The sequence below is a fragment of the Wolffia australiana genome, chromosome 12, assembly GCF_029677425.1.
Source record: "Wolffia australiana isolate 7733 chromosome 12, ASM2967742v1".
NCBI classification, from domain to species: domain Eukaryota; kingdom Viridiplantae; phylum Streptophyta; class Magnoliopsida; order Alismatales; family Araceae; genus Wolffia; species Wolffia australiana.
Genome location: NC_135846.1, coordinates 5,212,222 through 5,237,957, shown reverse-complemented (window position 1 = coordinate 5,237,957; position 25,736 = coordinate 5,212,222). Strand labels below are relative to the sequence as shown.

Below are 25,736 nucleotides of genomic sequence, written 5' to 3'. Positions count from 1 at the left end.
AAAACTTGCATACTCTTCTTTCCAAGTATATACTGGAATATTTCTCTGAAAACCAGCTTAAACACCACTTTTATGCACTAAGATTGTGAATAACAAAACAAATAATAACAGATGAAATAACTGAGTTCCACGAGTAGGTTATTGCACACATTTCTGTCTCCCTAAGCTTTTCTGAGCACATGTCTCTTCAACCTCTTTGAGTGGACCTCTGAATTACAATAATCATGTGGGCTTTTGATATGCCTGATGCATGTTCATTACCATCCAAGGGTGCCGACTTATTTTCAAACATAAGATCCTAATGGTCTTATGAACTTTAGATCATGCTAATATTTTCTTTCATGTTTTCGGCAACGCTGTAACACACGCACTAACTTTATGATTGTATGACATTCATCTCCAGAAATATCATAACATTACCTTGCTCATCAGGTACTATTTTACATATGAGACCATTCTGCTACTTGGAAGGATGACGATATGGAATTCACAATGCCATTTGGGACAAACCTTCCTCTCTTCTTTAATGCATCCAAAGTTGCTTCCCTGAGAGTCCTCCTCTCTGATATTTCGCAGACTCCATGCTCTCCCACCATCCATTGTGTTACAATATGATTTATATAACTATATTTATATTTCTCCTAGAGAATACACAAGGAGCAAGGGTTGAAGGAAAAAATATGATAATTTCAATTCAAATCAAACTGCAGAATGCAGAGGGAAGATTGGAAGATTCTTTATTTAAATCTAGCATACCTTTCATGTTTCAACCAATTCATTCGAACAGTTCAATCTGAACCCAATCTGAAGATCGAGTCCGAATCAAAACTACCGTGGGTCTGATCTATGTTTGGATTCTATCATTCAACTGCTAGATCTGATCGAACATTTGAACAATCAGATTGAATCCCCGACCACTAATCCCTATTCCCTTGGAGACGGCCCTTGCTAATTCTATCTAGCCCTATCGATAGAGTCAAGTTCAACTTTCATATTTAATTATTATTATTATTATTATTATTATTATTATTGATTACCATTAACAACGAATAACCACATATTCCTTTGTGGAGAAGGCACTATTTCATATGTCTTGCCCTTTTCACATAAAGCTCTATCTATTCATCCATATTTCTATATATCTTCATGCATCTATATATCAACAGAGCAATAAGCCAGGTAGAGGACGACCAATTAATTTATGACAAAATAAAAAGAAAAAGAAAGAGAAGAGCAAATGTTTTTATCTGCATGGATCAAAATAGTTCTAGATGCTAAAAGGTTTTTAATTGAGTTGAGCTTTCCATAATTTTGAATCATTTTTCTCTTCGGGATACAAATTTCCCATGTATGTGCATGAGCTCATGCTTGTTGGAAAATTTTCTATGTTGACCTTTTGATTGGAATATATCTATAGAAACAGACCCACAACTAATGAGTATTTACTTTTATTTTGTTTACTGTTGTTAGCTCGTGGATAGGTTATATCATTCTAGAGAGAGATTAAGAGGGAGAAAACAACTTACTAAACAAGAGAGACAAAAGAGGAGAGAAGTATCAAGAGAGAGATAGAGATGGAGAGAAAAACATACAAAGAGTGATAGAAAGAGGGTGAGGGAGGGAGAAAAGTTAAATGAAAGAATAAGAAAGAGCAGATGAGAGAGAGGAAAAAAGAGAGACAAAGAGTGAGAAAATTTAAGAAGAAGGAATATAAAGATCGAGACAAAAAATAATAAAGTGAGATAAAGGGAAAAATAAATTGATGAAGAGACAACAAAAAATGGGCTAAGAACACTGAAATTGAGACATCATGTTCTCCACACTCCAGCTTTCATGTCAACTTCATCACCACTTATCGACGATAATGATGATGTTGACAAATATTGGATGATGAATGATTAACAATGCCATTGAACATATTGGTACTACAGCTGTTTGATACCACCCACCTACATCACTCTTTAATTTCTCAAATTGAATATCTCATCCACATCAACCTCACATAAACTCCACATATATTGAGTGCCATGAACTTCAAGATACAATGCATAAATCTCTGGACTCGTAACATGTTGGGTTATGTGCCTTAATTCAACCATGGAAAGCATGATTCCATAATGCAAAATCGTGAAATCGATTAATAATCGATCTTTTGGGAAAATCAATACATCAATTGTACATTTTGGGAAACTTGTTCCACCCTTGACCTGCTCTCGTTGAGGTGGTTCTGAAGCCGTTCACATATCTAACCTCTAGAAGTATCCACGCGATCACTTGGCATTCGGATCTCCACCTCTTCTTCAACTCTCCTTGAAAATCTTGAAGATCTTCTCACCATGACGACACTCTCCTTGGTTGAGTGGAGAAAGGCTGGCCTGGGTGCTTGAAATGAGTGCATCTCCCCTATTTATATTTCACTTAAGTTTTTCTCAAAACCCCACAGAGTAAAGTATATCCACTGATACCCTCATGATCTTATGTGTAAGACTCCTTAGGCCCATGTATCATTTATTTAATAACTTTAGTGGACCCATAACAAGTATTGATGAACCTTATTAATTAACTATATCAACATATAGGTTAATCAACTAAGGATCGATCTAACCCAATCGATAGGTTAAGTTTCCAGCCCGTGGGGCGCCAAACTACACCTGGTGCTCTATAAGATACCGAGTAGTGTTTGAACTCTTTCATGGAACCTTTACCGCCATTGGTTACCATATATGTATGATCCATCATTCATGCGTAACAGGGATCATTAGAGAACTCCTCCAATATCCTCACCACCCTGGCCAGGAATTTGCTGCACCGTCTTCCTTGAGTCAATATCCTATTATACCGAGGGTGGATGATCTCGTCTTGACCACTCAATCATCTCCGTGAGCTTCTTACTACATCCGAGATATGAATTATTTGAATTCCATGATTAGAGGCTCCTAAGTCATAGTCAAAATGTAGTGATCCATCCACGAGATGTCCTTGGTGTCTCAAGAAAATAGATTACTTATACAACCATAACATGAATCAGCCTGATTGACATTTAGGTATGATACCATTATGGATTCATACGAACAAATTCAGTGAATGCTTTCTCCAAAGAGCACCCAATATCTGTCCTAACTGTCGGCACGATAATAGCCACAAGATAAGCTATACTTATCATATAAGTAGGATCCGTTAGTTCTATTCTATCTGGATAATTCGATGTCCATGTCGACTATCCATTGAATAAGAACATTTAGATTACAAGTTTAGAGAGTAGTGATCACTGTATTTATGATCTCATCGTAATTCAAGAAGTCATTGCATGTATTCATAGACTTCATTAATATCATCACACTGGAGTAATAATAAACCTAACATTTTATTCAATGAACTTAAATAAACATGGCAGTGCAATTGGCTTGACGACACATAATATCCATCATAACATTCATGCCGTCATCAATAAAATGCCAGCTAGTCCTCAACATCGGCCATAATCATCCTTAGAACTTGCCTAATCTTCTTTCCAACTTTATACATGAATATTTATCTGAAAACCAGCTTAAATAAAACATTTATATGCACTAAGATCACAAGATGCAAAAAAATAATAACAAATAAAATAACTGCGTTCCATGGATAGGTTATTGCACAAATTTCTGTCTCCCTAAGCTTTTCTAAGCCTCTCTTTGACCTTTATGAGTGGACCTCTGAGTTACAACAATCACGGGGGCTTTCGATATGCCCCATGCATGAGTTTCGTCCATGAGTGCCTACTTATTTTTCTTTCATGTTAATTTTATGATTGTGTGCCATTCATCATGCCTCCAAATTTTCTGGCATTCACCTCCCAAAATGTCATAGCATTACCTTGCTCATCATGTACTTTTTTACATATCAGAGCATTCTCCTACCTGGCCCTTGGATGACAATATGTAATTCACAGTGTCATTTGGGACATACCCTCCTCTCTTCTTTAATGCCTCCAAAGCTGCTTCCGGAGAGCCCTCCTCTCCAGTTTTCCACAGACTCCATGCTCTCCCCCCACCCATTGGGTTAAAATATGATTTAGACAACTATATTTGTAATTCTCTTTGCAAAAACACAAGGAGCAATTACTGAAGGAAAAAAGATGTTAATTTCAATTCAAATAAAACTGTAGAATGCAGAGAGAAGATTGGAATATTCTTTATAAAAATCCAGCATACCTTTCACGTGTCAACCAATTTGATCCAAACCCAATGCGAAAATCGAGTCCGAACCGAATTTACTCCAGGTCTGATCGAGGTTTGGATTCGATCATTCCAATGCTCGATCTGATTGAACATTCAATTGATCAGATAGGATCCCCGACCCCTGATCCCTATTCCCTTGGAAACATACCCTTGCTAATACTATCTAACTCTATCTATATAGTCAAGTTCAACTTAAATATTTGTTTATTATTATTGATTACCATTACCAACGAATAACCACATATTCCCTCTTGGAATGAGTTGATCGAATATATTTAATTGAAGGGGAATACAAATCTGATCCATTCTAAGAATAAACATAAACTTTGTCATTGAAAGGGAATATTTCTAGCTCACTTTCTTGTAGATATTTCTCTGAATTCATTTGCATGTTTGACACGTGAAAGGTCATTGGATAAACATAAACTTCAAGCAATCCATTTTCTCCCAAATATTTTCCTGGAATTTTGCTATTAGTTTTGATTCGGTAAGATAAATAAGATGGTGGCGTTTCTTTCTTGAATTAAAGACAATAAGAAAGTTAAATACAATTATATTTTGTCCCAAATAAGAAAGTTCAACTCTTTTAAGGTTTCAAAACCTCTACCTCAATTCTATAGATTGGAAATAAATCGTTTCTTAAAAAGTCGTCGTGTAGAAATTAGGGATAATCCTGGAATTATTCGCGTTTTTAATGACCGAGAGGTTCGTCGAGACACTTTGAGGAGCCCGGGCAACAGTTGGAGAAACGCGATGGATTCCAGCGAAACCAAGGTCGATCTCTTCTCCGAGATGGCATCCATGCGTTGTTCATGCCACTTTTTTCGTTTGTATTTCCGATGGATGATTCATTCTTCTCGTGAAATGCTTCCCGTCCTTCTAACCCTGAATTGATCCGATGGGAGTTGGGCTTGACGTGATTGATCTACATGTTTATTCAAATGTTGGGTTTCGTTCGTTCTACGCCGTAATTCACTGATTAACTTACTTTTTTTTTCGTGATCTGAGGACACGAAGAAGAAATTCTCCTGGGGAGTTGGCCTCGATGTGCTAGTTTTGTTTGATAACGCCTACGGCGATCGTTTTTTTTTTCTACTTATTTTTATTCTGTAGAACATCGATCCTGCGGGGTGAGCGAGTTTTGGGGGCGAAATGTTTGGGTTTTTGGGGGTGAACCGCCTGTTTTGACGTACATCATTTGGATAAACCCATGGTTGATACTTTTGAGTCGTTTTGAACCTGAAACAGAGGAGATAGTGAGTGCACAAAATTTCGTACACTAATTCCGACAAATAAGGGAATAGGGATGACTCATATCGTCTTTGATAATCAATGGCGGTACCTTTTTTGTTTAATGCCCAAAAATTTAAAAGAAGTTCTTGCCTCAACACCATCTGATCAAATTGTCTTCCTAGCTGGAGTTTTGAATGAAACCATCTCTGTAGATAATGAAGGTTTTCCAACCACTTTTGCCTTCCATGTTGAGCATGATCATCCTCTGTTTTTCTTTTAGAAAAACATCCTCTGTTTCTCATGTTCCGGCACTTTCTTTTTGTTGAAACCTTCTAGCTTCTATTGTGAGAACAAAGATGATAGAAGTATGACGAGACTTAAGCAATCTATAATACTCTAATATACGCTGACATACTTATTCCACATTGTTCGCTGCCTTCCTATGTGGAGGGCTGTGATAGATTTTTTACAAGACATTATCAAAGGAGGAACAAAAGGAAGAATAGTCAATGTCGGGTAGGCATGCTCGTTGACTAGAGTGGAGAAACCCTTTAAATGACCGAAGGGAGCGTGGTAGGACAGATCTTTTCTGGAAATCCATTTCAAGAACGGCAGTTGCAGTGCTGATGAGGCTGGAGCAGCAGGAATGAGCCTGCTAAACCAGAAGGAGGGGAGCTCTATTAAGATTTTCCCTACCTTATCTCGGTATCTCTGATTTCCTGCTAGTTGTTTCGGTTACCTGTACCTGAAATACCTCTCTTTAAACTGATTGTTCGATCTACATTGTGGAATTCAAGTGTTTCTTGATTGTTACCTGGAGGATATTATCTTGATATGATTGGGCCATATCACGCTGCTACCTTTAAAGGAGAAATACAAACATCAAAAGACCAAAATACCCCTGCACCAGGATCGTATCACTGTTAAACTTTAAATAACATTCGACAGAAAATCCAGACTTCATAATTTTCTGTAAGGGAGGCATAATTCATTAGATGCAACTTTCAGCGCCGAGGGAGAGGATGCGTAGCGGCTCTCTCATGCCAGCAAGAGGGTTTCTAGCACAAAGCTTGAGACGGATAGTTTTATATCCTTCCCATGACTGTTCTTTGTCTTTTACGTACCATTGATCCTACTATTCATACTTTGAGCTGAGAATTCAAACCAGAATGCTGAGAATTGATGTGTAATTGTTAGTGATAGACTATATTCTATAAGCCCATTAGCCCTATTATCCTCTCTCCCTCTTAGGGTACATATACCCTTACATGTACTCTGTCCAAGTTATGTCATTATCTTCTTCTTCTCTTCCCCAACATGGTATCAGAGCTCCAGAGCTCCTTCCCTAGGGTTTGACATCGCCCACCTATAGCCGCCGCGCACGCACAGCAGCCGCAGCCCGCAGCCGCCGCGCACGCACAGCAGCCGCAGCCCGCAGCCGCCGCAGCCGTAGCACTACCGTAGCAGCGCCGTAACAGCACCATGCCGTTCACCGAGACCGACTTCCTGGAGAAGCCACTGTCCTACAAGGTGGCTCATCTGCTTTCGTCGGTCCCCGAGACGACACTCTTACGGGGCCCGAATCTACTCTCGTGGATGCGCTTCGTCGAGACCACCTTGGAGGCGCGCCAGCTCTTCAAGCATTGCACTGAAGACCCCCTTACCGTCGACCACCCACATTATGCAGCGTGGGACGTTGAGGACCAGTTCATCCTTAGCTGGATATATGCGTACACCCTGGCTCCAGATTTCCGCGACCGTCTTCCGCATCAGAAAACGGTGAAAGGCTTCTGGGATCAGGTGCGCTCCTTCTGTGGCCGGGAAAGCGACTGGTGGCGTCTTTATTCCCTTGCAAGTCAGGCCAGTAATCTCCGTCAGGGGTTGTTGACGATCTCTGAATATGCACTTGCCCACAAGAAGATGTGGGATGAAGTGGATTACTACCTACCGCCCGACGATCCGACGTCCAAGACATTCCAGAATGTGCTTCTTCTGCGGATCATGGGCTTCCTCAGCGGCCTGAACCGCGAGTATGATGACATATGTCGTCGTGCCTTGCACTGCAAGGAAGGTCCTCCTGCCCTCGAGGAGTTGGTGAAGGAGCTTCAAGAAGAGGAAAGCCACTTCCTCCTCCATGGGACTCCCTCCTCCGGCCCCCCGGGTGAGTCGACCGCACTACTTTCTGCCCTCCCTTCAGGCGGCAAGGCACCGTCGATCCTCCCTACGCCCACCTCCGCCGCTCCTCCAGCTGGGACGACGATTTGCTCGTATTGTGGCAAACCGGGCCACGGGAAGAACAAGTGCAAGAAGCGCCTGAATGACTGGCGAAAGAAGAAAGAGGCCGCAGAAGGCAAGGCCATGGTGGCCCATTCTGATTCCTCCTCCGCCAGCCCCTCCGCAGTGACCATGGACCAGCTTCAGGCAGATTTGGCCCGCCTCCGTGATCAGATGGCTGCCCTGCAGAATCCGTCCACGGCCTACTTCGGCGGCTTTGGTGCGTCTTCCCCTCCTTCATCTTCAGATGCATGGTACTGTGGCCATACGGCCTTCCACTCACCTGTCGTCTCCGATACGACTTGGGTCCTTGACTCGGGGGCTACCGAACACATGACCCCGAGCAATGCCCGGTTTGTATCATATGAGCGGCATCGTGGTAGCCGCACTGTCCTCACGGCCGGGGGTGGACGTCTCCGTGTGGCTGGAATCGGGGCAGTCTATGTGGACGGCCTTGGTGTGGTCCACAACGTTCTCCATGTCCCTGACCTGCGGGCCGTGCTTATGTATCCGCAGCGCTTAGTTGATGCTATCTCCTGCTCCTTCCACCTACAACCTGACGGCATGTTTCTGTCTGACAAGGTGGGCCGGACTACACCGATTAGGCGGGAGAACGGACTGCTGATGCTGGACGATGGAGGCCGCTCCCAGTGCTTCATGGTGCACCAGACTCTTCTCTCGGTGGCTGAGCAGCGTCGGGGACGCCTTCTGATGGAGCATCAGCGACTTGGACACCCACCTTTCTCCACTTTACAGCGTCTTTTTCCCTCGTTGTGTTCGGGCGTGGACCTTAAGACTATGCTTTGTGAACCTTGTCAGTTAGCCAAGCACCGCAGATCCTCCTTTGCTTCATCCTCGTCTCACACATCGACCCCGCTGTTCCGAGTCCACAGTGATGTTTGGGGGCCGGCCCCGCAGATCAGTCTGAAAGGGCACCGCTACTTTCTACTCTTTGTGGACGAAGCTACCCTCTATACGTGGGTCTACCTCCTGACTGCGAAGTCGGAGGTTGCACAGAATGTTCGACACTTTTGCGCCATGGTACAGACACAATTTGGTCGAGGCATCCAGCGTTTTTGTTCCGACAATGCCCGGGACTTCTTTAACGCTGACCTCGCCTCCTTCTTTGCCGACCGGGGCATTCTCCACGAGTCCTCTTGTGTGGCCACGCCCGAGCAGAATGGCATGGCGGAACGTCGCATCGGCTATGTTACCTCGACGGCGCGGACATTGCTGTTGGACTCCAAGGCGCCGGGGCGTTATTGGGGAGAGGCAGTTTTGACGAGTACTCACCTCGTTAACCGTATCCCCACCCCACTCCTGGAGTTCTCCAGCCCCTTGGACCGGATGACTGTGGCATTCCGGAATGCTTCTTTGCGGACGGGACTCTTGCCTCGTATCTTCGGCTGCACCACCTACGTCCATGATACTTCTCCCACACGCACGAAGTTTGATGCACGCGCACTCCGGTGTGTGTTTGTGGGTTACTCTTCCCTCCGAAAAGGGTACCGGTGCTATCATCCGCCTTCTCGGCGGTTCTTCATCTCGGCAAACGTCACCTTTGCCGAGCATGAACCCTATTTTGGGGACTACTCTACCTCATCACGCCTTCCGCTGGATGAGGCTCCCTCGGCCCCCCCCTTGGGGCCAAGTCCGATCGTGGAGTCCACCACTCCCACTCCACCCTCCTCACTTCCGGATCTTTCTCCCCTTGATTCCTCTTCCTCACTTCCTCCTGCGGGGTCCTTGGACGTGTCCTCTACCTCTTCTTCATTACCTGCCCTTCCCCCTTCGGCAGCTCTCCCTCTCCCATTGGTCTCCGTTCCTCCTTCCGGCCCCCCATCCTTGTCAACCCCCGGTGCGTCACCCTCCCCTCCCGGTCTACCCTCGCCCTCCGGTGAGTCTCCTACGACTCCCGGTGTGTCGTCTACTGCTCCTCCCGGGGAGTCCCCCATTGCTTCCGCTCCTTCTCCTGTCGATGGTGACGATCAGTTGGGGTGGCCTATTGCTCTACAGAAAGGGGTCCGTCAGTGCACTAAGGCCCCCCTCTACCCTCTCTCTCATTACCTCTCCTTTGACAGGCTGAGTCCTCCCTACCGGTTGTTCCTCACCGGCATCAAGTCGGATCCCGTTCCTCGACGCTTAGCGAATGCTATCGCTTCTCCCCATTGGAAAGCGGCGATGGACGAGGAGATGCAGTCTCTCCTCAAGAACCACACGTGGGACGTCGTTCCACTACCTCCGGGCAAGAGGGTAGTGGATTGCAAGTGGATTCATGCCAAGAAGCATCATGCGGACGGTACTCTCGAACGCCTCAAGTCTCGGCTTGTGGCTCGGGGGTTCACTCAGTCCTATGGCGTGGACTACTTTGAGACGTTCTCTCCCGTGGCGAAGATGGAGACTGTCCGGCTTCTTCTGGCGCTTGCAGCGCACTTCCACTAGGCCATCCGCCAGTTTGACGTCAAGAACGCCTTCTTGCACGGCGACTTGACGGAGGAGGTGTACATGCAGCAACCCCCTTGCTACTCACTCGGCCCCCCCGGTCACGTGTGCCGACTGCGGAAGTCCCTCTATGGACTCAAGCAGTCCCCGCGCATGTGGTTTGGGAGGTTCTCCTCTGTTCTGAAGACCGAAGGGTACACTCAAAGCAATGGAGATGCCTCTCTCTTCTTCCGTCACCGCCCGAGCGGTGTCTCCATTCTTGCCGTGTACGTCGACGACATCCTTATCACGAGATCTGATGCTGCCGAAGCTGTCCGCCTCAGCACTGCCTTGGCTAAGGAGTTTGAGATCAAGGCCCTAGGCCTTCTTCGCTACTTCCTTGGTTTTGAGGTAGCCTACTCCCCCCGTGGGATCTTCGTCTCGCAGCAGAAATACGCCGTCGACTTACTGGCACTGACAGGGATGACCGATTGTGCGCCGGTGAGCACTCCCATTGATCCCAACGTGAAGTTGGGCAAAGGGGAGGATTCGCCGCTGACGAATTCCCACCGGTATCAGCAGCTGGTGGGGAAGCTCCTCTACTTGACGCACACTCGGCCCGACATCGCCTTCGCCGTCAACCTGCTCAGTCAGTTTATGCACTCCCCACGGGAGATTCACCATCAGGCCACCCACTGGGTCCTTGCGTACCTGAAGGGCTGCCCCGGAAAGGGCCTGCTCTTCCCTCGCAGCACTGACCGGACAGTGAAAGTCTACACTGATGCTGACTTTGCCGGCTCCGTTGTGGATCAACGGTCTACCACGGGCTACTGCACGTTTGTTTTTGGCAGTCTCGTCAGCTGGAAAAGTAGCAAGCAGGACAAAGTCTCCCGCTCTAGCGCCGAAGCTGAGTACCGCGCACTCGCCGATGGGGCCTCTGAGGGACAGTGGATCTACGGCATCCTTCACGATCTTCGCGTGGAGTATGCTGGCCCGATTCACTTCTTCTGCGACAACAAGTCGACGATCGCGTTGGCCAAGAACCCTGGACAACAGGGCCACATCAAGCACATGGAGCGCAACCGCTACTTCTTCAAGGAGCGAGTTGACGAAGGGATCTTTGACCTGGACTTTGTTGCATCCGCCGACCAGGCAGCGGACGTCCTTACCAAGGGACTCTCCCGCCCTCTTCTTCAACGTGCCGTCTCCAAGCTCGGTATGGAAGATATCCATACTTCGCTTGCGGGGGGGGTGTTAGTGATAGACTATCACTCATGGGCTAATGGGCCCTATTCTATAAGCCCATTAGCCCTATTATCCTCTCTCCCTCTTAGGGTACATATACCCTTACATGTACTCTGTTCAAGTTATGTCATTATCTTCTTCTTCTCTTCCCCAACAGTAATTGTTGGGAAATAGGTGGTGTGGCCTATTAGGTCCACTAGACCTTAGCCCACTAAGGGTTCCCTCTCTTAATCCCACATTTATAAATGTCCAATACTCTCTCTCTCAACCCTATATATGGGCATGTATCCCTTCTTTTTCTAATTAACAAAGTTCTATCTTTTCTATCTTCTTCAACAGTAATAAATTTAAATCTTTTTGTCATTTCTTGCAAAAAAATTTCTTGGGAATTCTTTGTTTCAGTTGATCGTTTGTCACTTAAATGTGCACTTCACTGGCAGCAGCTAGATACGTCTCCTAGAGCCTCATGGTGCCGATACAAAAACCTGATTGAGGAGACAATTAACAGACCGGTCAATCCCTGAAGTTGGATGTTTTAGAGCTGCCTCCTTCCTCTTTTGATAACAACTTCCAGTACAGGATTCCCATTAGGGGGTGGACATATTGTGTATCACAAAGAATAGGCCTGTTAGTTCCCAGTTCACTTGCATTATGACCTGTTTGCCTTGACACACCAGTTGGTTCTTGCAATTATATGTCACAGAACTTTTTGGATGTGTGACAATTTCTTTTATGCACGTTCTGATTAGAATCCAAAAGTTCTTATCAGGCAAGACAGGGATAGAGGAGGATGACCAGTGGTAGGATCATCATCGGGATGATAGGACGAGAGGGCCATTGTCAATCGTCCAGGAAAGAAAATCTTTGCAGGTACGAGGTAGAAGATAACAACCTGGAGACACGGATTGTGGAAAGAACATCACCAGGAGGAAAGGGGTGGAACATTTTCGCTTCTTGTATGTCGTATTTAAACGGAAATACGTGTAGAATGGGAAATGAGCAAAATGACCTTTGCGGGATTAAGTGACAAAACTAACCTCAGATACAGGTACAGGGAGGACATATCACTTTCAAATGAATCTTCAATAAAAAATTCCTTCATATTGAACCCCTTCATGATGTTAAGAGCCAGAATGATATCACTTAACTTCTGATCTTATCATCACTCATGATGATCTTTCGTTGACGACTCAGTTGCAGTGTAGTAACCGTTATGAGCTTGGGCTTGAATTTACAAAGCCTAGCTGTGCTGCAAGGTATCTTCTGGATTCTCAAAATCAGCGACTTAAGTCCATATGTGATTTAAATCTTTAAGAAATCATTGGCGTTCCAATAGAGAAGTGTGGAAACAGTCCAAATATCCGGCAAGGTGGACAGAGGCAAGAAAAGCAACTTGTAGGACAGAGAGAAAGAGATGGAAATGGGATGGAAAGGAAGAGCGTGGATAGAGTGGAACCCCAAAGGTCAAGCTTCCCCCTTCCTGGATCGCAGGCCTGCTCCTGCTCCCCAGCCTCCAGTTGCATTGTACAACTGATTCCTGAAGCCCAATATTCGGTTCTCTTCCTCCTGGCTTGTGCTTTATTTATACCCTCCAGGTTCTTCTCATTGGTTGAGCCTTTCTTTTCCTTCTTTGGTAATTCTTCGAAAAGAAGTGACTCATCATTATGTCCACAAGGAAGTACCAAAACCCCTAACACAGGATAACTCACACATTCTCAATAAAATAAATATCTAGTAAGGAAGAAATATACTGAAGTATCCTTATGGAGCACTGTAAATAGGAGGAACTTCTTTACTTTCTTCTCGTTGTAGTTCATGAGTAGATTGGTGTCCTATCACGATGCCAACCGTAGAGCAGAAAAGAGAAAGGGAGTAGGAGAAGAGAGGGAGGGCATTTTGTTCTCAACGAGGAAACAATTGATTCATCCACGTTGATGAAATATCCTCTTTATAATATGCATATGGTGGCCCCATGAGATGCTTTTTTGACTGATGGGATTTCCCCAAATGTCGAAGTAAGATATCACATGCGAGATCTTTGGGACTTAAGAAAAAAAGTGGAATTTGCTTATTCTTGCTGGTACATTCCATGAATTTATTTATGCAAAAGTAAGCAGTATGGAATTAAGCAATGAAGTCCCTTTTACACATCATACAAAACTGAATAACTTACTACAGAGTTGTCAGTTCTTGTAGGGCTGACCCAGGTAGTTTTAAGTGAGATGCCAATATGAGATCTAGAAGAGAAAAGTAGAGAAGAAGAGAGAAGGGCATCTCATGATCTTCAATCAAATGGCATTCAGGCTGGATCATTACAGAGCAGAAGATAGAAATAGGGAGTGGAAGATGGACAGGCCGACGGGCGGAGCCGCCGCCCTGGGAGACATAATAGAGTAGGAAAAGCCTCAGTGATCTAATGTTTACGCAGGTATTTATAGGCCTCAATGTGACCGTTGTGTGCCTGACCGTTGTCCATCCTCTGTTGAGAAATAGCAGCAGTCGACCGCTGTACTGCAATTTTGAAATAGCAGCAGCCGACCGTTATCAGCGGAATCTTCACATCCTTCTCTTCAAACTGGTGTATCTGTTATCTCCTTAACAGGTAGATTGTGTTAGAATGATCCGACACTGTAGTCAGTTCTCACAGGAATATATCTCAATTGTAAGAAGGACGAAAGATAGATTAGAGGAGAGAGAGGAAGAACAATATCCAAGAATTGCCAAACAGAGAAATTCTCAGGGTCCAAGCTAGATGCAGCTCTGGACCCAGAAACCAACTCCAAGATTTATGTATTCATGCCAAAATCGTTACAATATGGCGCATCGAAAGAATTTGGCGGAAGCATTGTCCAACCCAAATTTATGAGACCGGTTTTGACCCTTCTTGCTTATAGTCCTTAACAGGGCTATAGCACACTAATGACAATTCCTCTGGCAAAACATCTGGCTGAAAAGGATACTTAGCCCACTTGGGAAATATAATATGAAATTGTGTGGGCCAATTATTGCGATAGGTCCCCTGAAGATGTATCAAGAGTCAGATGTATTTCTTCCGAAGTGCTTCAATAGATTTCCAACTGGTGTCTCAATTGTAGCTCAGAAAATAGATAAGAGAGAGATTAAGGGAAGTTGGCTCTGCAGAATGCGCATTGCAGGAACTGAAGTAGAGGAAGGAGAAGCATCCATGGGATACTTTGTCACCAGAGCTCTCATTCGCTAACTTGCACATGGATGAACGGCTGCTGCCAATAGCAAGTTAGGTGAGAGAGAGAGAGAGACAGTGAGAGCCCAATGGTGGAGAAATCATAATGACTGTCAAGTTTCTGGAGAGGGTGACCGCCCCTCCTATTTGTAGATACGGCTAGGCCCTAAAAGAGCCATCACTTACAGGTTTTTGTGCCACATCAGACATTGTCCTGGGAATAATACTGGGCTTTCTTTGAAGATTGACAAAAAGCATTGAGAGGCACTTCTGCCTTGTTCAGTGAAAATCCTTTGGCCTCACAATCATTTGTACTTATGTTTCCAACCACATAAAGGGATTGATAACTTAATGTTCTTGTGGGTGAGGTATGCCGGATGGCTGAAACATCAAAGATTTTAATTCGTAGTAATGCTCTACTCCAATGGGTTTAGTTTACTACGGTGTGCAGGAAGCATCTCCTTTGACTGGAAATGGTGTACGTTGATTTATGGTCCTCTTTGATGATTCCAGATGTCTAACCTGAGTTATCTGCAGTGTACAATAGTTATTCCTCTAAACCTAACTTTTTTGTCTAATCTATGCTGAGTCAATTCTTTTTAAATGTTTGCAAAAACAATCTAACAAGTGGTAAAGAATAAAGCACCAAAAGTCTTGTTAATGATGATGAGATCTGTTGACTTTTGTAATCAAATTGCCAAATTGTTTTTGTGATTTTGTATTTTTATTGGTGTGCTTTAATTAATTATGATATATTTTACAGGCAAAGCCTGAAGCCATATTTAAAGAATTAGGACGTGAAATACATGTTTTCAGATATCCTGCGTTATCCGAGCCATCGACTGCTATGTCTCAAAAGGGTAACCAATCTGGGTCTTTGGTTGTTTAGAATTTACTAAGCTTAGCTCTGGCTCTCAGATTAATTCAATCGCTGCTAGCTTATTCTCAGATATCTTTGTTTGAGTTCATGGAGCTACGTACTGTCAACCAAGTACAGGCAAAACTATTGTTTATGCCTAATATTTTAAATATCTAGGTGCAGCCTTTTCGCTGCTTCTGCTCGCCAAACTAACATCACTACCTCCTACTGCTAAATCTCTATTCACCTTCCGTATCAGACGAGCTCTTTCTCTTTGGCACCTTTCTCGCACTGTACCTTCTTGGTCTATTTTGGACTCTATTGATTAATGCCAGCTGTGAACTTCAACTTTGAATTCAATCTTTTTAAAACATTCCACCCAATTTGTTTCAATCTAACTGCAACTCTACGATTTTGGCGCAAAATAAATTTCTGATTGGATTATGCTGCTGATATAATTCGCATTGTAGCGAAGGGTATATTTCATCCTTTCAGCCTGCTAGGGGTATTTTTTTGATATCTCTTTAGCTTAGTTTTTGTAACAAAACCTGAGATAGGGAGCTGACGAACTAGAGAGACACAAATAGAACAAAAGATTGATACGAATATTGATCTAGGTTCGTATCGGAAGGAGTAGAAGACGAGGCGAGGTATGAATTCCCGGGGTGGAGAGGTGAAATGGGAAGGGAAGGAGGGAAGGCCGAGCAGGGGAGGTTGGGATCGGCCGGGGACGAGCCGCCTGACGACGCGATGAAGCAGAGACGATCACGAGGACAGGGATCGTGGAGGGAGACGGGGCGTGGATATAGAAGAGACGAGAGGGAAAGGAAAACCAGCTATCACTTAAGAACTATCATCCAGTCTGCCCTCCCCAGGAGGGCTGTGCTATTAAAGGAACATAAAAGGGAAACATGACAAGAATGCCCTCGACGCGGCCCGGGAAACCTATCAAAGATCTTCAAATGAAATCCAGATATGGGTAGCAACAACGGTCCTCTGAGGAGTATGAATTGGCAACACCCGACCAGAGGTGCATGTGTTGGCAGAAACCCCAAAATGATGATAACCTAAAACTATAATTCCCCAACCCCATTTTGCAAGAGTGGCCTGGACTTTCTCACGCGTGTTCATAGTACTCTTGTTTTTCGACAAACTTGTTCTCAAATGGAAATTCAGGAAAAGCTTCTGCTATGGATGATGCCAGTTCCCATGAGCTGTCCAGGTCTGTGAGCTGATGCCATTTTATCAGGACCTCCGGGCCAGAGATTGTTTGCCTCTTGTTCAACAGGTCTTCTGGGCAGAGGTTCCGCTCCATGTTCTTAGTGAGATTGGCTGGGAGAACTTGTTCACACAGTACCACCAAAGTGGGATTAATGGACGTTGTTGCAGGTAGGTCCTGCAGATAGACCACCAGGCCTATGCAGGGTCTGTACTACTTGGGGCTGTGCTTCTCATTCAGCCTTCGGGACAAAGAATTCATCTTGTATGACTTAATTCTAATGAAGAAGCTGTCCCCCATGTCATAGTCTTCGTGACCCCTATGCTTATCAGCCTGATTTTCATTCTTTTCTGAGCTGCTTCAAAGTGGATCTTTAGGGATTTCAGAACATGGTCCCAATCCTTGAGTCAGTCATCCACTGCATCCGCTAGCAACGCTTGATGACCGTACCATAAGATGCATGGTAATTTCCTCCCATTAACAACCTGGAAGGGGATCACTTTGATTGAGGAGTGGGATGCTGTGTTGTAATTCATCTCTGCCCAAACCAGCCATGCATGCCACGCCTTCAGATTGTCCACCATCAAATATCAAAGGTATTACTTTGATCCTGGTTGGATCCTATAAAGATGGTGGGGAGACAGAGAAGGGATGGAGAGACGTCAGTGGTACGGTCGTCGCTAGAGATGGAGGACAAGAGGGAATGGGAAGATGGTGGAAAGATTGTCGCCGAGTCATAACCAATTGTTCAGACCAAAATACACTTCAAAGGGGAATGGGGTCACATCATCTCCCATGGTCGAGTAGATCCTTAGTCTTATTAGTTAAACTGTGATTCTGCGATTCTAGACGACCATAATCAACATATTTAAATTTTTCATGGTGGTCTAAATTTGAAGTTTCACTTATCTCTCAAACCAGACAAATGACTTACTGTCTTTTGATCAAATCACAGAATCACAGTTCAACTTATAAGACTAAGGATCTACTTGGCCCTCTGATCTACTGTCTTTTGATCAATGTGCATCCTCATAGACATAGCTTCCAGCCATAAGTCGTGCCCCCTCCAAGCCATTCAGCAGGATACATCCTTCCGCTCCCCCCTTCGGTCCCCTCTTTTATTTTGTTTTTTTTTATTTCAAGGTTAAGGTGGTTTGAGATTATAAGTCATCATGTGTTAGCTGAGGTGATGACTACCCTCTTATTTGGAACCTTATCTTAAAAATCATAGGAAAAAGGGGAATGACGGAGTTCTCTGGAGAGTTCTAGTTTATAAGGATCCCGTGAATAAGACGTGATTGTTTTCTTAGTCACATGACTGGAGGAATACCATGGTGGTTTTGAAACAGGTTTATACGTTTCTTCATGTGACACCAGGAGTCCCACTTTCTTCAGTTGTAGAATTTTTCTAGAAGTATGAGAAACGCGTAGGCTTCTTATCTGGCTAAAATAATGTGCTGGCTTCAAAAGTGTGCAGTTCGGTCCAAGCCGGAAGGCCAGTAGGACCATAATCCTCTCTTTTATAGTTAGATTTCCTCCTAGTTGGTATGCCCATAACATGGTAACCTCTTTCAAGTCTTTTGTGACAGTTTATCATGTTATCTTCAGTTAGCACCCTACTTTAAATGCCCTTCTATGACATATGTGACATTCATTTAGTTTGCTTTTTCTGTAGATGAAGAACCAGATGATGATTTCTATGAATTTACTGCTGAAGATTACTTCAGAACGATGTCTGCAAGAACAAAAGGTATTATTGTTAGCTTATTACAGTACTGGTTTTGATAAAAGTGTGTGAAGCAGTAAAGATCAGCTGTTATCAAATGTTGAGAGCATGAACCCTTTATCGTGAATCTATTTGTCAAAAGATCAAAGCTTAAAGACCCGCAAGATACGTGAAGCAGAATCTGCAGCTCGTAGAGCAAGAATAACCAAGGTATTCCATTTAACTCTCTATGTTATCAGTTTTTATGCATTGCTGTGCTTTAGTGATTCCATGAATTATGGTTTATTCCCCCTTTAACTCCTGTTGATAGGCATTTTCTAAGTTTATCCTCAAAAGTACCATCTCTTGAAGCTTTGATGTAATAAGAAGAGAGAAAAGGAGAGAGAAAAACAGAGAGAAAAAGAAGGAACTGGCATGATGGACTTTGCCGGGGAAATGGATAATAGTCGAAATGGACTTCTTTGAGATCCACCACAAGTTCCAAAAATTCACGCTTCTCTCTGAAGAAAATTCACGCCTCTCTTTGCCGGTTTTAAGTATTCATAGGAAAACATAGAGATAAAAGGTATGACCTCACCATACAGATCTTGAGAGACGAGTTTGATCGGGGATTGAACTGGTATAAGAAAATAGCGTTAATCAAGGGGGCGTCAACATTCTGGGAAGGCCTCAGACAAATCTTCCCCAAGGTCTGGGAGTTCTACTCTGTCAGAATAGGCGATGGCTCTCGCTTTAAATTCTGGACAGTCCCCTGGTTGTCGGCCCTTGCGAGAAGCATTCCCTCGGTTATTTGCATCCGCGCAATGCCCTGAGGCTACAGTAGGTGAATGCTGGGTTAGTACCTGGAATCCGAGGGTTGAAGGTGCCTTGTCAGGCCAATGACTTAACTAATTTCTTGGGCTTGCAACAAGCTCTAAGTCAGATCCACCCTAACCCGGGGGAATCAGATGGTTGGGATTGGACAAGAGCTCTTTTCTCAGTGGGGACAGCCTATGCATGGATCCGACAGGGCAACAAAGAAGACAAAAATATGATCCAGGCGTGTCGAACCATCTGGCATCTTAAGATTCCGCTTAAGGCCAAGATTATTGGGTGGCTCTTGCTCCGAAAGAGACTGATGACCCGCGTTTTTCTCAAGAGGATGTATCCAGATGCCCTGAAGGTATGCATGTTTTGCATGAGTGACGACGAGGATTGTAATCATTTATTTTTGGATGCCCTTTCGATGCACAGTTTGAGCCACCCAAGCACAGTTGGCGGTGAACACGTTATCAGAGGAGGCCTTTTGGGAGTCCATGCAGAGGACCGGTCCCATGCATAGAGAAGTTGGGGGCCGAGCGCTGACAGTGCTCTGGGGAATCTGGCTACACAGAAATGAGGTGATCTTCCGAGGGGGGAAGGCCTCTACAGACGGGCTCACCCATGAGATAGAAGGTCTCATAGCATCATGGTTTTCCTCGTAACGGGGATGAAGAGAGAAGAGGAAAATGTATACATGTAATAGAGCCCTAGAACTCGAACCATGTACTTGTCAGGTGGTTACCGATTTGTTCGGGTGACCGCTTCATATGTTTTCAAAAAAAAAAAGGAAAACAGATATAAAAGGTGACCATAGACTCTATGGAGTTTGCATCAGGATAGCACTCACTCTGTGTTAAATTGTATCTGAAGAAAGTGTAATTAGACCTGAAACATATATTTCATCCAGTGAAGGGTAAACTCCTGGTGTTCAACTTCTGTTTCTTTGAAAATTAAATCATTTGTAGCATTCACAAATTGGAATCCTGTTGGGGTGTATACTGCTTTATATTTGTTCGTTTTCTCCATGGTTGAAACCATATATTGCATTTCACAAAAACCCAGAAATCCTGCTTAAAGATAAGAATTGCTTTACTCGTCGTGTCAGAAACAATGAACAGACAGTGGTGGACCTAAGTTGGTGAAGACAACGTTGACTTAAGGAAGGAGAGGATTGCGAGCTGCATGGCTCTGACAATTATGAAATTTACTGGATGTGGATAGAAAGCAGAAGCAAGAGAGATGAGGGAGTAGGGAGGGGGGAGGACTCCCACTGCCCGTTATATGGTACTGTTGAAGATTTTAATTTTAATCCACTGAAAATGAAGAATTGAATATGGAGAAAAAAGGATAGGTGACAAAAGGATAGGTGGAATCAAATCTAACCGGGATGCACTCGCCTCATCACCAGGTTTGATAACAAAAAAGGCTGGTCATTGACCACAATTGTCAGCTTCATCCCCTCAGAAAGATGGATCTTCCTTTTGGAGCAAGAGAGGGAATAGATTTGATGTTGGACATCTTATGTTCTGAGAAATGTGTCTTATTATTCATGGCCAAAGAAGAGGCAGGCTGGCGCCGTGCATTAAAGGGATAGGTGGTACTCAAATCTTCCCGACACAACACACAATCTCTCCACTGGTGGTCATAATCTGTACCAGTGGACTAAATAAGTCCAAAGTACTTTTCAGCCGTGATGGCAACTCTACCACTGGACCAACGATCCACCTGCTTCTTGGATAAATCTTATTTAAATAACAATCTGAGGAAAATCTTTTTTTCACCTGGCTCTTAGATTGTCCATGAGTCTGAACTAAGTCAGTTCTATATGGACTACGATTCAGTGAAGGAAGTATGGGAAATTGTGCAGAAGCGATTTTCAAAGTGTGAAGATGAATCCAAGATTGACGATTTGATGGATTGGTCAATGCATCTTCTTGAGGAATAGCAGGCTGTCATGGAATATGCAAATGAGCTTTGAAAAATATGCTAATGAGCTTGAAGCCCTCAAGTAAGATTTTGACTTCTATCACCCGTTTCAAAAGAACTCCATGGACAGAGTACATCTTACATGATCTAGTCTATTGTTATGCCCCGAGTTTGAGACTGTTTGGGCTCAATACTTAAACCTGGAACAAAAACTCCATTTTCAGAATACTGTAATTAAGGTCTGAAATGAGGAAATCAGATGGACTCACCTCTGCTGGCAATCGAAGAGTGAAGGTTGAAAATACAGCCTATATAATCAAAGCTCAGCAGGGAAACCCCAGTTCTTCTAATAACACTCCAGTTCTTCTGAGAAAGACCAGTGTTTCTGTTCAGATTGCAATAAGCCGCACCATGCGATAGAAATGTATTGGAAACTTCATGGCTGACCTAGTCAAGTGAGCAGCAAGAATAATGTTTCCCAAGTTCTTAGCGCTGCAGCTCAAGAGGAACAACATTCTAACCAATTATGTCAACCTGGTCTTATGGAGAAGCTCAAGGACGAGCTTCACCAAATCTGCGCTCTGTTAAAGAACCACTCCAACATAGTTGGCTCCACTTCTCTGGTCCACTGGTATATTTCATTGTCTTTCGATTTCCACATTCCATTTCATCAACGATCTGGATCCCCAATTCTAGTTCTATTTATAATATGTGAAATGAGACGCCGAAGAGTGTACCAAAGGAGGCGGGAAATGGCTATAACTAGCAAGAGTTTGAGTAAAGAAGGGGAAAACAAGCAAATAATGAGTTCTCCTTTCCCTCTCCCTATCTCCCTCTTATCCCGCTCTCTTTCTCCCATCCCCTTTCATGACCTAACTGATCCTTCCATCTCTTACGTCATCAGGTGCTAGTGCCAATAGGATCTCTCTGCGAGCAGTGTCTCTTTCCTCTCGGGGATTGTGTCTACATCCAGGAGATTCTCTTCCTTTCACCCCCCAGATTCCTCCTTCCTCATCTCTCATTCTCTCTTAAACGATACATGAAATAAGACACGTCTTTGTGGGAAGCTATGGGAGTTCTTTTTTGTCATTTGGAGATCACTTGTTCTCTCACTCTTTTTGGGAACACATCAATATGACACCAAACAAATCAGCCTTCACTCAGTATGAACCTTGTCCTCGTAATACTAAGGTTCAGACTACCGATGGCAGTTTACTTTCAACAATTGGAATTGGTACTGTGGAATTGACACAAGTTTTGCATGTTCTAAAACTGTGTTGCTTAATCTCAGTTCAAAGAAAGCTGATCTTTTGATGCATTTGATGCATTTCTTTGTGACATGGGCTAGCTAGTATCCAAGCTGGTGTCTACTATCTACACATCCCATGTCCTAATGGAGTACTTGTTAACAGTATAAGGCCCAGTTAGTTACTCTGGGATATGCTTGGAAATTTGGCGCTGACTATATGGAAACTTTTCTGCTTGCTGCAAAGATGAACGCCGTCAGAATTTCGATAACCCTGGCAACTAACCAAAATTTGGAGTTTTTTCAGTTTGTTGTATAAATGTGTTTCTATGTGGAACTTTAAATGAGGCAGTATATATGAATCCTCCTCCTGGATGCCCCTTGTTTGACCAGTCTGTTGCCTCAAGAAGGCCCTCTAAGGACTCAAATAGTCCCCCATGGCAATATTGACTATGAAAGGGTTGAGTTACCACCAAAGCAATATTGACTACACCCTTTTCTGTCAATGTACGTCACCTGGGAATGCATTTATGATCTCGTTTCATTAATGAGACAGGTTATCTTCAATTCTAACCACTCTCTACTTCAATGGAACTTAACTGAAACTTAAACAGGATGAGAGTGAACCTATTACTGACCAATTAGTCTATCAAAATTTATTGTTAAACTTATTTATCTCACCCATATCGGGCCTGACATATTTTATACTTTTAATGTCCTTAGTTAATTTATGTAGGTCCTTAGCTCTCCCTCCTGCATGCTGCACTCAGGATCCTCAATTATCTGAAGGGGACTATTGAACACAGCCGCACAATCCAAGGGGTAAGTCACTTTCTAGAATTTTAGATGGACTCTGATTATGGTGTTTCGGAGGGGACTGCAGTTCTATTACTAAAACTGAATTCTGAGCATTTTTAAAGGGGCTGTAAACTAGAACTTTTACAGCCACAACCTATCACACTTCTATGTGACAATAAATCGGCCACTGAATCTGAACCATGATCCAGTCCAACAGCATGACCAGACCAAGAACATGGAGCTTGATTTCATCAAGGAAAAACTGGAGTCCAAGGTCCTTGATATTGTCTATGTCAACACCAAACTACACTTAGCAGATATTGTGACCAAGGTATTATCCAGAGATGAACATGGGAATGGAAGATGTGATAGCAGAGGTGTTACTGAAATATACGTCTCTTCGTATATCAAGCCCAAAAAACAGATGTGGTATGAATCTTGAATTTGCAATGAGATGTGATCTCCCTCCTGGTCGATTCACCCTCCCTCCAACGTCCTGATCTTGAAAAACAGCAGAGGTGTCCTGTTTCCCACTCAACTTCCCCCTTTAAAGGAGTCTCTCATGTGCAGGCCCTACACATGTCTCCAGCTGACTTTCATTGTCTTTGGGTCGTATCCGATATGTTCTTGTGAAGAACGTATCTGTTACCATGTAGCATATGACTATCACGTGCTACATGCAGTTTGAGGAGAAATTGGACCATTGCCCTTGTTATGGGCTAATTTGTCCTACTATCTGACAGTTGCCGGTGTTATGGGCTAAATGGACAAAAGAGAGATAACCCTCTTTTGTTTCTGTATATGTACATCTCATCATTGTTACAAGAAAATAAATAACTTTTTTGCCCTATTCTTGTATCTCTCTTCTTCAAAAGAAATTGTATATTTCTTCCCTCTTTTTCTCGGAAGGGAAACTTTACAGAACTAAATGAAGAAAAAAGGAGACAGAAAGTTAGAGTCCAATAGATTTGGTATCTTGGTTATCTCTTCTATGCTTTTGCTGGTTCTCATTGGATTGAATGCAATCTTTGGCATGGAATTCTGAGAAAATGCCAAATTTCTGCTGATTTAACAGCTAATGCAAGCAAGAGATCAACTATTACTGGTATGAGTTCATTCTTACGGGATGGGATATTACTGCAGCTTAGAACTCAACTTCAGTCATTGTTTTTTTTTTATGTTTCTTTGTGTTCAGCTTAGAACTCGAGTATATATTTCATGGGTCTCGAACTTTGTGCTCCAGGCAGTGATCAGGGTTAAGTTTCCGGACAAGTACGTGTTGGAGGCAACATTTCATCCGTCAGAAACAATCCAGAGCTTAATTGATCTTCTCCTCAAAGCAGTTGCTCAGCCCCAATTGCCCTTCTACCTTTGTGAGTGATGCCTGATTTCTGACTTTATAATGGTTTGTGTTATTTTTTCTTCGAACAAAGCTGTCTAGGAGAATCTTTTACCATCTTCTTCATATCCAGAGTTATCAATGCTTCTTCGTGTCCTTTACTTAGCCCTCCGTTAAATCTACTTTTAATGATTGGAATTCATTTCTTTCCCCTCGAAACAGATAACAATGGATTATGGTAACTGAACACGAAATCAAAGGCAAAATTTTCATCTTTCCGAGTTATAGTGATGGCAGAAGTTATTCTTTAATAGGGTGGGCATGATTATTTTGTTCATTCATTTAACCTATGATATGCCTTTGAAAGTTTTATTCTCCGCCAGTATAAAACGTGCCAAACAATTTCAAACTTTCTAATAACTTTGGTCCAACAGACACTACTCCCCCCAAGATGCGGATTAAGGACACATCCATGGACTTGTACACTGCAGGGTTCATCCCTGGGGCTATCGTTTACTTCTCCCTCGATCTGCCCGAAGGTTCTTCATTTCTATTAAATAGACCACTACTTATATTGAGCAATGAAAAAATTGAGACTTGGTTTACTGGACTCTGTGGTTTAGGAGGAGCTGACGTGGAGAAATCAGGGCCGTTCCTTCGAGATGATGTGCTCTCTCTGGAGTCTACCGTCGATCGCGTCACCCCTGGGCAGGAGGCGCTGGTGGAAAAGGAGGATGGTGGTGATGGTGACAAAGATGTCCCCATTGATGGTTCGGTGGCAGAGGCTGCGACGTCGGGTGAGAAGAAGACGACCAAGACCAAACCCAAGTGGTTCAAGATGTGAAAATCCCGTGTTTTGGCTAAAAAAGCTTTCTTTGTTTCCATAATATTGGTGACTTGGTCAGTCATCCCACCAGTAAATGTAGGCTTTGACGTCGATGAGACATGTCATCTGGCTCCGGCACTCTCCTACACTTGTGACTAAGGTTTGATGTCTGTGACGAGACATGTAGTCCAGCCCCAAGCGATGTGCTGTGGGATGACATGATGCTTCATATGACACAACCCAGGATGCCCCATAAACCGCGGGGTAGAAGGCCCGGGACACATCTCATTAAGCCCATTTCGATTGGGTTACATGACCTGTCTGGTCCATTCAGCCCATTTTGATTGATAAGCTGAATATTATTAATATTCTTTATTAAAATCTAAAATAAATTAATATTG

The 25,736-nt window shown here is 43.6% G+C and overlaps 1 protein-coding gene across 2 annotated transcripts; it reads left to right on the top strand.

Annotated features, from left to right (window-relative positions):
- The first annotated feature begins 4,855 nt into the window (after nucleotides 1–4,855).
- On the top strand, nucleotides 4,856–25,448 carry PUX1 (plant UBX domain-containing protein 1). Of its 2 annotated transcripts, XM_078584239.1 has the most exons (7): nucleotides 4,856–4,994; nucleotides 15,359–15,455; nucleotides 18,349–18,423; nucleotides 18,542–18,609; nucleotides 24,414–24,543; nucleotides 24,944–25,048; nucleotides 25,133–25,448. In XM_078584239.1, the coding sequence occupies exons 1-7, from the start codon at nucleotides 4,974–4,976 to the stop codon at nucleotides 25,351–25,353; spliced, it is 717 nt and encodes a 238-aa protein (XP_078440365.1). In that variant the 5' UTR covers nucleotides 4,856–4,973; the 3' UTR covers nucleotides 25,354–25,448. The 2 variants fall into 2 exon arrangements, with proteins under 2 accessions (XP_078440365.1, XP_078440366.1); XM_078584240.1 differs by lacking the exon at nucleotides 15,359–15,455 and having other exon boundaries at nucleotides 4,959–4,994; nucleotides 18,333–18,423.
- Nucleotides 25,449–25,736: the final 288 nt, after the last annotated feature.

Bases quoted from the DNA above. Each gene is read 5' to 3' on its own strand.
- PUX1 (XM_078584239.1), top strand. From the start codon at position 4,974: ATGGATTCCAGCGAAACCAAG. The intron at 4,995-15,358 runs GTCGATCTCTTC...TATATTTTACAG, and splicing joins TGGATTCCAGCGAAACCAAG to GCAAAGCCTGAAGCCATATT. The intron at 18,424-18,541 runs GTATTATTGTTA...ATTTGTCAAAAG, and splicing joins GATGTCTGCAAGAACAAAAG to ATCAAAGCTTAAAGACCCGC.